We start from the raw sequence: 15,814 nt of genomic DNA, 5'->3' as shown, positions 1-15,814 counted from the left end.
ATGCCAAGCGGCTCGCAGCTATCTGTAACTCCAGCTACAGGGGTTCTGATGAATTCTTCTGCCTCCACAGGTACTTGCACCACACGTGCACATATATACACTCAAGCACACATACAAATTAATTAAAATAAGCTGTAGATCACAGGCAAGTGTCTCCACCTCTCTGAACTTCAGTTCCTGACTGAACTCCATGGGAGCAAGGTAGATCCACAAAATGTCCACCAACTAGCCCAGCAATGGCAGTAAACAAGTCAGAGAAGGCTATAACACTGGGCTCACTGGGTCTGGATAGACTGGTCAAACGCCCAGGATCAGTGGGCTGTGGCTCTGCCCTCTGCCTTCCCTCCCCATCCCCATCCCCAGCACTGTCTGGGGAACATCACCAAGCTGCCCTGTGGCCAGTGGCATGGTCTCAGCAGCAAGTGACACGTGTGTTGTCCCCTCAGTGTTCTTCCCTGTTCATCACCAAGCTAGAAGCCACCAGGGGCTATGACTCAAGGGACTGGGGTTCCCTGATGTGGACAGTCTTCGGCTCTTCTGGTCCTGCCCCTGGGCTCTCCATGTCTCATGAGACCTCTGGCCAAAGTCCACACATCAGAGTGTGTCCCTTTGCAGGCCACCGCCCAAAACCTGCCCTGGATGAACAACCCAATGCAGGCCCCTACCTTGCTTCCATGCTCACCCAGTATCCCTAGATGGGGCGGGGGCTCTGGGGCTGCAGCGTGAGCTATGCTACCCAGAGCCAGACAGAAAAGAGAGATCAGAAGATGTTACCCTGAGCAGGAGAGCAATTCCAATATCATTTTCTGAAGGAGAGATCCTCACCCTGGGCACCAGGGCCAAGAAGCCTGAATGGAAATGTACCTGCCGTTCTGGCCTGTCTTTGTCCCCCAACAGAGCCATCCTCTCCAGGGAGGTCATGGAGGCAGCTGGGTGGAAAAAGTCTCAGAATCAGCCATGCCGGATACCCAGTCTGAAAAAGTCACTGCAACTCCTTCTGGACAGGGGCGCACACAACCAAGTACATGCACACGTGTGCACGCACACTATCCTGGCACTTCCCCTTTCCATTTCACAACAAAAGGATCCACTGGGGCTGAGTACCACTACAAGGGCGTTCCACACTGCCCGGGGCCTCACTGCCTGTGTCCAAAGCAAAGTGGTGCTGGTTAACCCCTCTACGCCTATGGGGTAGTCTCTGGGCTAGGGAGTCAAACGGCTCAAAAAGAGAAAAGGAAAGATAAGAAAGAACTCTCCCCAGGCATCGAGAGTCCTCTGCTGGACTCCATCCAGTCTGGTCATTCTATCCATGGACAAAGCAAGATAAACTAGGAGAAGGGAATGAGGAAGGCATACAGAGTGAAACTCGGGGAACCCTGAACCCCAGAAATTACAGTGCCATAACTCTTCTTATACCTACCATTCCACAGAATGCTGACATAGAAGGCCTGAGTGTCCCCCTACAAAACTCCTAGGCTAGCCTTCCTGGAGGAACTGTCGCTAAGTACCTTCTCCCTTCACCCCACCCTCTCCACTTCCTCAAACAGCAGCCTCCCTCCCCACAAACGGGCTGTCGGTGGCCTGGATCCTATCCCTGCCAGTCCTGGAGTTTATCCCCTCAAGTGTCCTGAGTGGTGGTAACCAGGGGAGCCCCTAATTCATCTGGAGCCTGAGCAGTTTCTAGTGGCCCAGAGAAAAGTTGATTGGCTAGGGGACAACTTCCTGCCAGACCTAGAGGGCCTGATGGGAAAGGGCCTTGCCTCAGCCAAATTGGACCGTGTTACTGACCCGCCCATGGCCTTCAGCTCCTGCCTTCCAGGGCCCTCCTAGTCCCCAGCTTCACTATGAATAAGATCTCTGGTGCTTTCTCCTCAGCCATGTGCGACCCCAGCCCCAGCAGCTGGCATGGGACTCAGCCCTCCCTCAACAACAACCTTGAGGCCTGTTTATTCTTTTGGACTGAGAAAAACAAAACAAAACAAAAAAACAAAAAAACCAAACCACAACCTCGTCAGGGCTAAACAATGAGGAACAGAAAGCCCCTACACAACACAGAACGAAAGGTCACGCCTGCATGGGGAGCTCCCCAGAGCTCCAAAACATAGCCCTGGGAGCTGGGCCTCAGGGCTGCTACAGTGACCATGCAAACTGGGATGGGGTGGGGGAGGTGGGCAGACAAGTCCTGAGATTCATGGGGCTGGGTAGGACTCCAATCTTCTGCTTTGAATTGGAGAAATGCAGATCTACCCCCACCCGCAGTCTGTGGGGTATCTGACACCCAGGAATGAGGAAGTGAACTTAACTGCTCTCATGCTGTCAGCATGTTTACTTGAGCCACTTGTTCAAAAGACAAAACCTCAAACAGGGGGTGGAGAGGTGGCCTGTATCTTTAATCCCAGAACTCAAGAGGCAGAGGCAGGAAGATCTCCGTTCAAGGCTAGCCTGGTCTACATAGAAAGTTCCAGGACAGTCAGGGCTCCATAGAGAGACTCTGCCAAAAAGAAGGAGGAGGAGAAAAAGGAGGAAGAGGAAGCACCCCCCCCAGGTCAGAACTAGGGTAAGAATTAAGCACCCACTAACAAATATGAACAGGTCTACTGAGCCTGGTAGACAGAGACTTAAAAGAGGATAAATGGGTGGAGGTGGAGACAGAAATGGAAAAATGGATGAATTAAAAATAGAGGGAGCCGGGCGGTGGTGGCGCACGCCTGTAATCCCAGCACTCGGGAGGCAGAGGCAGGCGGATCTCTGTGAGTTCGAGACCAGCCTGGTCTACAGAGCTAGTTCCAGGACAGGCTCCAAAACCACAGAGAAACCTTGTCTTGAAAAAAACCAAAAAAAAAAAAAATAGAGGGAGAAAGAAATGGAGATGGAAGGAAGGAAGGAAGGACAGATGGACGGATGGAGGATGGATGGATGATGGAAAGATGGATGGATGATGGATGGATGGATGATGGATAGATGATGGATGGATGATGGATGGATGGATGATGGGTAGGTGGATGGATGGATGGGTAGATGGATGGGTGGATGAGGGATAGATGGAAGATGGATGGATGGAAGGATGGACAGATGGGTGATACGCGATGAATGGAAGAACAGATAGATAGGTGGGTGAACAGATGGATAGATATAGAGATGGGCAGATGGAGAGATAAATGGATGATAGATGGCAAGACCCCGGGCATGAATCTACCACTGAGGCAGGAAGGAAACAAGATGGAGAAGGTGACATGAAGCTACCAGCTTGTGGTAAAGAGTATGTGTCCACCAACACACCCTTTGTATGAGCTGGAAGGGCTGGGAAGGCTTAGATCCCCCCCAAAAAAAGGACCTACTGTGGGAGGTGCCATTCTGGGCACGCTCACATGAACTTCTCCATTTTTCTCTCTGAACCAAACGTTGAGATCAGTGCAAGCCTTTGACGGCTTGAATGAGAACTGCTCCCTATGTTCATATGTTTGAGGTTTTGTTCCTAGTTGGTAGAACTGTTTTGGGGAGGATTTGGAGGTGTGGCCTTGTTGAAGGAAGTGTGACATGGGAGGGGGCTTCAAAAGTCCATGTCAGGCAGGAAGTTCTCTCTCTCTCTCTCTCTCTCTCTCTCTCTTTCCTCTCCCTACCCTGCTTGTGAATCAGATAGAAGCTCTCAACTACTGCTCTGGTGCCTGCCTGCCTGCCTGCCTGCCTGCCTGTCACACTCCCCTCTGTGATGGTCGTGGACTCACCCTCTGAAACTGTAAGCCAGCCCCCAATTAAATGCCTTCGTTTATAAATTGTGTTAGTCATGGTCTCTTCACAGCAATCGAAAAGTAACTAAGCCAAAGCCGTTTCACAGTGCAGAAATGGAGGGAGCAGGAGACTGGGCACTCATTATAGCTACATCCACCTCCGTGGCTGTGACAACTTTATATCATTGTGGTCTGTGTGTGTCTGTGTGTCTGAGCGTGCATGTCTGTTTGTGTATGTGCAGGTGCACATGCATGGATGGGTAGACAGGGAGGGTGAACATGAATCTGCACCTCTCCATGTGTGTGCAGGTGCACATGTGTGTGGGGGTGTACATGGAGCTGTCCTATGTGTGCATATGGGAGTGCATACACAGGGGTACATGTGTGTGAGCGTGTGTGCCAGAGGGCAACCCAGGTGGTCTCTTCTCAGCGCACACTCCATCGTCATCTCAAGATAAGGTCTCCCTTTGGTCTGAGGCACACAGATATGGCTAGGCTGGCCACTCAGTGAACCCGAGATCTGCGCATCTCCACTTCTCCAGCACTGGGGTTCCAAGCATTTGCTACCCCTGGTATTTCTTCATGGGTTCTAGAGATCAAACTCAAGACCTCCTGCTTGTGCAGCAAGTACGTCACACCCCATGGTCTTTTTTTTTTTTTTAAATTATCACATGTACTCACTCACTCATAGGTGGTTTTTTTTTAAAGATTTATTTATTTATTATGTATACAGTATTCTGCCTGCATGTGTACCTGCACCCAGAAGAGGGCAGCAGATCTCTTATAGATGGTTGTGAGCCACCATGTGGTTGCTGGGAATTGAACCTGAGACCTCTGGAAGAAGAGTCAGTGCTCTTAACTGCTGAGCCATCTCTCCAGCCCACACCCCATGGTCTTGTCTTGCTTCACAGGATAGAGAACAGTTCAACGATGCTTCCAGACAAAAGGGCCACCACACTCCAGGGTAAATGAGACAGCTGTTGGGGACAAGCAGAGACATCTGCCCTGGGACCCCCCCCCCCACACACACAGCTGGAAGCTGTCTTCAAGCACTAAAGAGACCACATCATTTGCATGGTAAGTGTTGGGGGGCAAGACCTCGGAGGTTTACAGGAGCCCTGCGGACTGTGAGGGTACAGTCACATCAAGCCAGGCTGTCACAGCGACGCAAAGCCTAGGCAGCCAGGCCTGTCAACCATCATGGAAACAAAGAGCATTGGCGTCAGAAAGGACCAACCACATCACAGGTGGGTGGCCCAGGGGTGACACATCCCTCCTCTGTGATAAGCTTCAGAAGTGAGCTGCAGCAGACAGGAAACCCACGCTGGGATCCGGTTCTTAGGGTGCTGCATGCCAAGGTCTCTGCCCCGGGTAATAGTGGGTTGGGTGATGGAGAATGCCCCACCCTATCCATTATCTCCTCCTTGAGGCCCTTGGGCACAGCTTTCTCCACCTCCCGCAGCTCGCCAGTCTCCTCACTGTTGGTCCCCAGCAAACATCCCTTTGCCGGCAGACCTACGCCACCTTCCTACTTCCAAGACTGGCCCTCCTTAAAAGTATTCAGCAATGCTGCTGCCCTCAGGCTGGAACAAAACCTCTCCGGTATCTGTTGCTGCCCTCGGCTCACCTGCCACCTGATACAGAAACAGAGCATCGGCTCCCACACTCCTCTTCCGCACCCTGACCCCTGCTGCTACCTCTGAGCACACATTCTGCAGAGTAGACCCCTTAGCTTCTTCAGAGTCACCCCCCACCGTCATCTCACTCTCATGAAAACCTCTGAACCCTAGACAGGAGCCACAGATCCCTCCAGGGGGCTCCTGTGACAACCCAGGGCTATTTCTATGTTTCCCAGGTTAGGCCAGATTTAGATGAATTCTTTCTTTCCCCTGTGTTGGCCCTGACACCCTACTGTGATCTCTCCTTGAGTCAGAGCCTGGTTAAACTCCCTTTCTCTTCTCCTCCCACCTTGGTTTTGGTATCTACAAAATGAGAACAGTGCTGTGACCGCCGTACCAAGTGTTGTGATTCACTGAGCCAGTGCATGTGAAGAGCCGGGTGCCGCACACGGCTGGGGCAGGTATCTAATAGAAGCAGCTCTAATCAACAAAAACAGAAGACTTAATTTCCCATTCATTGAGCTGAGTTTGGCTCACATGAGAACTGGACAAGAAATGGACAAGATGGCGTCCCCAGAGACTGAAGGGTGGCATTCAGATCACGGCCTATGGAGTGGGCCAATCAACCGCCATCACATCTGGGTGGTAGCCAAAGCGTGACCCTGCATCCCGAAGGATGGAAGCCCGGCTCTGGCTGGGGAGAGCAGTAGGCCGGCCCATGAGCAGGCCTAGCCCTCTTATCCGCTGGCTGAGGATGGAAGGGCTCCATGCATCCACATCCAAGGCATCAGACCCGCGCCTGGCTTTCAGCAGGCACCGCAGACACCAGCTTTAAATCCACCCCAGTCAGAGTAGGCAGCCTGGGTGGCTGTGGGCATGGTCATTCCTGTGGCTGACAGTGAAAGACCCAGAAAAGGCTGGGTGCAGCTCAGTCAGGAGAGTTTGCCTAGCATACATGAGGCCTGTTCCATGCTCAACACTGCTCTAAAGAGCCATGAATGCACATCTGTAATCCTGCAACTGGGGCCGGGAGTCAGGAGGATCAGACAGAAGTTCATCCTCCCACACACAGTGATTTCAAGGCCAGCCAATGACAATGACCAAAACGGTCATCTGGCTCAGGCTGGGCAGTAATCTTCTATGCAAGACGGAGATAATACAGGTGGGGGGGATGCCCTGATCCCCAGCCTCCTCTCTCTCAGCCCCCCCTCGCCCTCCCTGCTCTGCAGTTCTCTCCACCTCACCTGAGTCACCACTGCAGCCTCCCAGCCTCCCTGCCTCCAGCCTTTCCACCCTATCTGTCCTTCACACTGTGGCCGGAATGCCAGCTCATCTACTCCCTGCCTCAGGCCACCCCTCCCTCCAAACTGTCGGTGGCTCCCACTGCCTGTCTCCTGATGCGGGGAGCGTGTGGTAGTTGGCAGCAGGCACTGGGGTAAGGAAGCTTGGCTTTGAGCTCAGACTGCGTCCCTAATTAGCAGGTGTCTTGAAGGAACTATTTTTCTGTGGGGTTTATTCTTTAATTATTAATTATTAATTTATTGTACACATTAAGCATGACTTCTTTCTTGCACAGTTGTTTGTATCTTTGTATATTTGTTACATCTTTAAAGGATGAGTTTATTTTTATTTTATGTAGGCTTTGCTTTGCCTACATGCTTGTCTATGTACCATGTGTGTGCCTGGTGCCTGCAGAGGTCAGAGCGAGCCTCGGATCCCCTGGAACTGGAGTTAGAGACAGCTGACTGCCATCTGAGTGCCGGAAGTAGAACCCATGTCCTCTACAAGAGCAGCAAGTAGAGGAAGACCAAATCACCTTCCCAGCCCGCTTTTTTAGTTTTTTTGTTTTTGTTTTTCAAGATAGGGTTACTCTGCATAACAGCGTTGGCTATCCTGGAACTTGCTCTTTAGACCAGGCTGGCCTCAAACTCACAGAGATTCTCCTGCCTCTGCCTCCCAAGTGCTGGGATCAAAGGCATGAGCCACCAACATCCCACATGTTGTTTTTAATTTTATGTGTATGAGAGTTTTTCCTGCATGTATGTGTGTGTCTGATGCCCCAGGAAATCAGTTCTCCTGCAGCTAGAATTACAGATGGTTGTGAGCCACTATGTGGTTGCTGGGAATCAAATCCTGGTTCTTGGAAAAGCAGCCAGTGCCCTCAACTGCTGAGCCATCTCCCCAGCCCCAGACCCAACCTGTTTGTTGTATTTCCAAACAAACAAAGGTCTTTCCCTCTGTAGAATGAACCTGACAACATATTTCCTGGGTCTGATATAAAGACATTAAATAATATACAATATAACTTTTGCAAAGTTATAGTTCTTTTTGGGGGGGTTGGGTGTGGGTTTTCAAGACAGGGTTTCTCTGCAGCTTTGGTGCCTGTCCTGGAACTCGCTCTGTAGACCAGGCTGGCCTCAAACTCACAGAGATCTGCCTGCCTCTGCCTCCTGCACGGTGCTGGGATTAAAAGTGTGCACCACCACTGCCTAGCTTTTTTTTTTTTCTTAAGACAATACTGGTCTGGAACTCTCCATCTTCCTGCTTCCACCTCCCAAGGGATTACATATACAACCCACCACGCCCGGCCCAGCAATTGTTCAATGTAACTGGCATTCTTTCACAAACTGCCCATAGACGCACAGCCTCAAGTGGCACAGCCTCAAGTGTCGCTGTTGACTCTAGCAAACTTCCTGCCCCACACGTCCCCGGTCGCTCCAGCCTCCACCTGGTGTCCACTCATCTCCAGTCTGCTACATTCTGGGACTCAAGGCTGGGAAAGCTCTCCCAGAGTCCTAGCACAAGGACAGAATGTGGGGAGAATCAAGAGGGTAACAAGAGAAGGTGGGAGTGTGACCACATGACGAAGCCATGGGGAGGCAAGCGCACAGGGGCCTGATGGGCAAAGAGTGGAGATGACTGGACTCCTGCAGGAGAGACCAGGAAGGAGCAGGACCCAGGCTCATGGCCAGAGGCCTAGGGAGTCTGGGAGGGAACAGCTGGAGACAGCCTCATTAGGAACCTTGGCTCTGAGTTGTAGGCAGAAGCCAGGGCTATAGGTCAGCTGGGGAGGCCACGCTCTGGGGCTAGCTAGGGCACTGGCAGGGGTTCTGCTAACTGAGCCCTTCCATTAATTCACTGTCCAGTCCAGAGCTATACTCCACCCTCTGCTCAAACTACTGAGCTCCACCCTCCCCGCCCCCTCCTAACAGCTGCGGGCCTGGATTCCAATGCTGGATTTGAGAGGTCCTTGCTGACCTAGTCAGGACTGGGGCAATGAAGATTCTGAACAGAGAAGAGAACTAGAGACCCAACTCCTGCCCACAGTGGAAGCCACACCAGGCCTGGGCCCCAGACTCCAAACTCAGGATCCACAACTCTGCCCTGTCTTGAGAGGACAGAAAATGTCTTTGTGGATGGCCTGTAAAACCTACCTCCGTGTCACTTCCTACTCAGTTCTCAACATCACCAACTCAGCTCCCTGAACCCCACCAGGTCATTATGGTCCTAAGGCTAAGGTCAGATGAAACCCACCCTGACTACCCTGACAAACAGCATACCCAGTAGTGGGGGTTTCCCCATGTCTTGACAGAGGGGCTGGGTTAACCCAGGGCCACGGATCCCAAAGAGAACACAGCATTGGTTCCCTAGGCCTCTCAAGGACCCAGCACCCACGAGCAGGTCATTGGACGCTGTTTCAACAGTAGAGTGTACTCACTGGGGCTGCGTGCCCTCTTGCAGCCTCCCACACTGAACGAACGGCCTGGGAGGAGGCCCTTCTTAAATGAGGAACAGTACAGCATCCACAGACCTAACCCCTACAAGGAAGAAACGAAACCTGGTATGGGAACGCTAACCTTTAATTCCTGCACTTGGAAAGCAGAGACCTGTGGAACTCTATGAGTTTGAGGCCAGCCTGGTTGGTCTTCAAAACAAGTTCCAGGCCAGCTGAAGCTACAAAGTGAGATTCTGTTTCAAAAAGCAAGAAGGAAACAGGGTGTGCGGGGAAGACCTTAGAGAGGTCGGGCAGTCTGCCTCATCTTACCCAAGCTGGCAAGAGTCAGGCAGAGTCCCAGGTGGGAGCATGCTGGGTACCTTTTCATCAGAGCCCTAGCACGGCTCACACTCGGGGTACAAGGAACTCTCTCCCCCTCAACCTTCCGCTGGTGACCTAAGAAGACTTCCTCTTCCCTGGCTCACAGCCAAGCAGCCCAAACCACACTGGTGTCACTGCCAGTTATGCCATCACAGGGTATCCAGGTAGAAACAAGATGTGGGTCCCAGAGGGGTGGGTCCTGGAGCTGCAGAGCCCCTGTCCCACAGGAGGGGTGGGCCCCAAACCTAAAGCCCCTACCCTGCATCCCAGGACAGGGAGACACACTGTCAGGCCAGAATCGGCATCAGAGTGTGCCCTTCACGGGTGAGGAAGAGCTTCTTCGAGGAAACATCCTCCTCACTAGGGCTTCCTTGAACCTGCAGGCTCCCAGACAGTTGTGCTGCTCACTGCTAGGAAACTCTGACTTCCTCAGCGCCTGGGGACACGCCTTCCCGCTGACGCAGAAAAGGCATTAAGTTCCCAACTCCCAGGCCCGTCTGGGACATCTGCATCCCAGCTTTCTGCAAGCTGACTGACGGCAGTCATGAAGTCTTGATGTCAATGGGGCCTAAGACAAGGAAATAATCCCAGGCCAAACAAAAGAGACTAAAGTGGAGCCAGAAGGGCCGGAAAGATGGCTCAGCAGATAAACACTTGCCTACATATAAGGCTAAAGACCAGAGGTGGGCTTCTCAGGGCCCACATGAATGTGGCAGCTAACTATAAACCCAGCACAGGGGAGGTAGCAACAGAGACCCCAGAACAAATCAGATAGCTAGACTAACTCCATCAGTGAGCTCTAGGTTCAGCAAGAGACCCCATCTCAATTAAATAAAGTCGAGATGGATGGAGGAAGACAATTTGGACACCCGTACACACAGACATGCACCTTCACATGTGCAGACACAACAATCTACATATGTACATGCAAAAAATGAGGAAAAAATGAGAGGAACAGATATCATCCCGTTTCTCTGCTGAGTCACATAGCTACCATCCCCCACCCCAGTCTTACGAGACGTGGAGACTGGTGCTGCTGGAAGGTCTAGGCTCAGAGAGGTTAAATATTCTGCACAAAGACACACAGCAAGCCAGTAGATGGCTCTGCTAACACCCAGGCCATGCTCCTTCCTCAAGGCTGTGCTGTCTTAGAAGTCACTTGGGCATTGGGGACCGGGCAGCATCCATTCAGAAGAGGGCTTCCCCATCTTGGGTCATAAGTAAACAGAATCTCAGGAATATGCGCGCGCGCACACACATACACGCACACAAGCAGATGGAAGAGAGCTTAGAGAAAGCCTGGGATCTACTGACATGTATTATATGCAGTAGTTCTCAACCTTCCTCATGCTACGACCCTTTGATACAGTCCCTCGTGTTGTGGTCACCCCCAACCATAAACTATTTCATTGCTACTTCATAACCATGATTTTCCTCCTGCTATGAATCATAATGTAAATATCTGATATGCAGGATGGTCTCAGGCAACTCCCACAACGGGATCGTGACCCATAGGTTGAGAACCACTGCACTAGGGCCTTATGGACTCCTTCATCAAACATACTCCTCATCACCCACAAATGACATTTAGCACCTGCCGCTGAAGGGGTGGGGCAGAGACTTCCTGACCACATAGCTGCTACATGGGGTCCTAGACCCCAGGCTGGCAGGCAAGTGAACTGAGGGGCCCAACTAGGGGGCATGGGACAGGAAGTAGAGCAGGAAAAAGTGACAAGAAGGAAGTTGGTCTTGGAGTGCTAGGCAGCAAAGCCATTGAGGCAGGAACTTGGGGCAACTGAATATCTGACACCTAAGCTTTGGGGTCCTATGGCTCCCAGAGAGGGAGTCTAAGCACACTGTGGCTCCCCGCCTAGCTATGAGCACTGCCTATAAACAAGTCAGGACAGGCTACCTGTGGTTCAAACAGCCACCAGTGGCTTTAAAGCCTGGGAAACACCTTAGTCCAGGCCGCCGGCAGGGGAGTGTTTCCACTGTACTAGGGGGCGGGGGCTCAGACCACACACCCACTGAACAGCCGAGTAAGGCTGTGAGCTCTGAGACACTTTGAAAGAGGAAGGTCACCAGAACCTGAGTCAACCCACCAAACCTGTCACATTTAGCTGTAAAAGGGGGTCACGAGTCACTACAAAGGTCAGACAAATATCTTTGACATTTAGTCTAATGTTTTGGTAGCTTTTCATTTCTTTTTCTTTTTTTGACAGTTTCATGAAGTCCTGGGTTGTCTCAGACTCCATATGTATACAAGGATGGCCTTGAACTGATGATTCTGCCTTGAGTTCCGGGATTAAGTTGCCAGCAAGAACAACAAGAAATGTAACATGTAACACATAAACCAGCCCTGGTGACAAACCTCCCCTTCCCTGACAAAGCCATCCTGGCTACTCCTCTAGTATTGGGTAGCAAGGACCATAAAGTGTCAAAGTGTCACCCAGCCCTGGGGATGGAAAAATGCTTCAGGGAGCCAATGGGCCAGGCACCAGGACAATAGTCCAGGCCATTCTTCAACCCAAAACTACCTGGCATATAGCTCAGCTGGTAGAGTGCCTGCCTAGGACACACCTATATAAGTCAGGTGTTGATGGCACACAGCTGCAATCCCAGCCCTGGAGCTGTGGAAAGAAGGATCAGGAGTTCAAGGTCATCCTCACCAACTAAGGAACTAGGAAGGAAGGATGGATGGATGATGGAGAATCTTTGTCAGCCAATTACTTTAAGAGGTGGGACCAAATTAGGGCGTGGCTTTCTGGGTACCCAGAGAAAAACGTCAGTGAGGCTCAGGTGCGGTCTCTCTCTGTGGTTCCCACTCTACACAGCTGAGCTTGGACTTCTCGTTCCTGTTTTGTGAGTTTGCCCCTTATAATAAAGAAAAATATAATTGCTCTATCTTTTAGCTAGCCTGGTTATTTCTCAACCCGAGATAATTCAACAGAAGGAAAGAAGGAAGAAAGAAGAAAGGCCAAGCAAATTCTCTCTCCATGAACAGGGAGGTAAACAAAAGACTTGACCAAGGTCACAAGCGCCATTCTGAGCAAAACCTGCATCTCTAAGGTATGTAACCTTCTGGCAGTGTGGCTCTTAGGGTTCTGGAGGTGGCTTCCCAGAGCTAGGAAGTAGGTAGTGTGTGAAGCAGGTATCCATGAACACTGGGAGAATTGATGGATGGATGGCACTGTATTAGGGGGCCTGGCCACCAGCCCACTGCCATCTGAAGGTTCCAATCACCAGGCTACATCCTCAGTCACAATACAGATGCCCCAGAAGGATGCCAGCCAGTGAACAAAAGACAATGACATGAGAAAGGGAGGAAAGAGCCCTCAAACTCAGCAGTGCTGCGGGTACCAAACTCCACTCCAGTGCCAGCATGAGATGCTGCAGACCGTGGCCCAACCAGCAGTGGCCCTCAGCCCCGAGACTCCCAGGGGTAGGGATGCCCTATCTCTGCCCAGAATCAGTGCCCACCTATCCTGTCTTCACATGCATTTATTTGCCAACTAATGAATAGGTAAATTGGGGGGTCCCCATCAAAGAGGACAAGAGCCCCAAGGATAAAGTAAATCTGCTGGCCCTAGGACCTGCTCCAATGTACTCAGGACTACAGTCAAGCTACACACAACGTCTCTGAGTCCCACAACAGGGTTATGAGTGGGAAGTAGGGGCAATAACGCTGGGAGTGAGGCCAACTTGCCTTCAAATCCCACTTCATCACCTGCCCATTCTGCAGTCCTGGGAAATGCCACAGCTTGTCACACCTTTCAGTGGAACGGTGGAACCCACCTTGTAGTAACAGCTGGAAGGGAAGTTTCAGTGCCAATCAGTGACAAAGCACCCAACAGTGTCTGGCTCTTCAGTGTCCCAAACCAAGAGCTACTGTGGAATTAATCATGAGAAGGAGGAGTACACGGTTCTTAGCACCGGGTCCCTCCCATCTTTAAAGCAGGTAAGACATACAGAGAATAAAGGGTAGCATGGAATCCGTGTTCCAATGAGCAGGTCATGTCTAAGTTGGGGGACACGGACAGACATTTCTGGAGAATTGGTATTTACAAAAGGCTCGGAAGAGGCAAGGCTGTAGAGGGGACAAAACGTGTACAGGGCACATACATGCACACTGGCAGTCACCTAGACATCAGCTTCACAGGGCAATCATAGCATGTGAGCAGCCAGCACAGAAACCTCCCTCTGGCCTGGGAGACATGGAAGGTAAGGTCCAGCCCCCACTCCTGGGAGCCACAGAGGTTTCCCGGACAGGCAGAGAGAAACATCTGGGCGTGAGCAAGGTCTCTCTGTCAGAGAAGGATTTGTGGGAGTGGGAACAGGCGAACCAGCTAAGAGTCCATGGCAATAGTCGCAGAAGATGGGAATCTAAGTTGACCTGGGACTGGTCATGTAGAGGAGTGTGAAGGAAGTCCCTCCCGTCACTCCAGCACTCCACCTGAGTCCCACAGGGCCTTGCGCTGCCCTTCCCTGGTCCCAGGGACAGGCCCAAGCTCAGTACCCAAAGATCTATTCTTCCTTGAGCACAATCCCCAGTCGGGCCGGTGACCACAGCCATGCACATTCAAACCCAGCTCTCAGAACTGGGACCACCCTGATCTGGAGTCCATCCCTGATACCTCCGAGGACCTCCTTTGCGGATGGGTCCATTCCTTTCAGCCCCGAGAACAGCCAACGGTCTTGAGCCATTGAATCACTTCATGACACCGCAGAAGCCACCTCCCACTTTCCTCTCCTGCAGACAGGTAAATACCCTCTATCCATCAGGGTGGGCTCCGTAGGCAGAAAGCTTGCCCAACAGCCCAGCTGGGGAGCTGTGCTGCGAGCTTCCTCCATTTCTCCGGGTCTCGCTTCCCATACCCCAAATCTGTGTTTCCTTTACCCTGTCTTACCCACCACGGAGACAGGAAGGGGGAAAAATTTAAGAGACCACTCTGTAGACTTGACCTCGTTCCTGTGTAAGTAATGAGAATACTGGCTACTAGGGTCTTTCCTCTCTCCATTTTCCTGGGGCTCCTTGGGTAGCTGCCCTCGCCTCCACTGTCCCCAGCACACACAGAACATTCTGAAATGGCCCCTGAACAAACAGGCGGATCCTTGGAAGGGTTCTCTTAAGTGGCAGAGAAGTGACTCACTGCCCAACTGTCTATTAGGCGCCTACTTAGACTCCTGGCCCGGACGACAACTAGCAGCCCCAGTAATTCTAAGAAAGAGATTAACCATGGCCCAGAGAAGGAAGTCTTCAGAATAGGCAACGCGCTCGGACAGTGGGGCAGTGACCCCGGGAGGGTCCTTCCCGCCTCAAGCGTGCAGGACAGAAGGGACTTCGCAGCGTCACAGAAATGAACGGTACTCCCGAGCCTGGCTGGGTGTTACCCAAGAACTGGCCGCGTCGTGGAGAGAACCACAGTGCATTTCTGGAACCTAAGGCTGCCGGAACCCGAATTCCACCCCAGGCTCCCAATGTGCCGGGCTTCTGGTCCCTGGTTGCTCCCCAGGGGCGCGTGGCGCGTGTCGGCTGGGGATGGGACAGCGCGAGCTGTCCCGGAATTGTGGTGTTGCCACAATGGGCACTGCGTAATGCGCTGCTTTTCCCCCTGCCCCGTGACCCTGAGAGTCACCCACCTGGGCGGGCACAGTGTGCCCGACGGCCCACAGCTGCAGTTCGATGACCAGAGCGACCCAGAGGGTGGAGGACGCCATAGGGGCTGCAGTGGCTCCCGCCCTTGAGGTTGGAGCTCTACTGGCTCCTCTGCGCTCTAGCTGGTGACTGAAAGCGAAAGCCCCAGGCCGGGAGCTAGGGCAGACCAAGGGGGTAGGGAAGTGGAGGCGAGGCGGGAAGGGGCGGGGCCACGGGTCTGAAGACACGCCCCCTCGCATAGTCCTCTGCTGGCCCTGGGCACCTCCACCTGGACTCCCCTAGGGGTTCAGGGGCTCTTTTCCTCCAGCATCTCTTCCAGCCCCGAGTGACTCAGTCTCTCTCCATCGACCCTTTCCCTTCGAGTCGCCTTTCCAGTGAAGAGCAAGACTGGCTCTGGAGATAGATGCCCATTGGCTTTGCGACTGGCTGCCCAAGGTGGGCCTCCCCTCAGCTGATCTGCCTCTGGTTACTCGGTTCAAATCTCATCGACTCCCCACTCTCAGCCGTAGGACCCTGGGGAAAACAGTCCCAAAGTTGACACCCGCTCTGGGGAACCAAAGGATCTTAGATCATGCACTCACTTAGACCCTGGACCAGTGGTTCTCAACCCTAATGTTGCCACCCTTTAATACATTTCTTCATGTCGTGGTGACCCCCCCAACCATAAAATGATTTTCGTTGCTACTTCATAACTGTAATTTTGCTAGTGTTATGA

The 15,814-nt window shown here is 52.2% G+C and overlaps 1 protein-coding gene across 2 annotated transcripts in view; it reads right to left on the bottom strand.

Annotated features, from left to right (window-relative positions):
- Positions 1 to 15,229, bottom strand: part of LOC121441827 (tumor necrosis factor receptor superfamily member 1B-like) — a 33,017-nt gene extending 17,788 nt beyond the window's left edge. For both annotated transcript variants that reach the window (XM_041643149.1, XM_041643150.1), the window contains exon 1: positions 15,084 to 15,229. In XM_041643149.1, the coding sequence (XP_041499083.1) occupies positions 15,084 to 15,161 (78 nt within the window). In that variant the 5' untranslated portion in view covers positions 15,162 to 15,229. The remainder of the gene's footprint in view (positions 1 to 15,083) is intronic.
- Positions 15,230 to 15,814: the final 585 nt, after the last annotated feature.

This window comes from Microtus oregoni, unplaced genomic scaffold (assembly GCF_018167655.1).
Source record: "Microtus oregoni isolate MIOR12 unplaced genomic scaffold, Mior012 000081F_ref0000091, whole genome shotgun sequence".
NCBI classification, from domain to species: domain Eukaryota; kingdom Metazoa; phylum Chordata; class Mammalia; order Rodentia; family Cricetidae; genus Microtus; species Microtus oregoni.
This window is presented reverse-complemented; position numbering and strand designations above follow the sequence as displayed.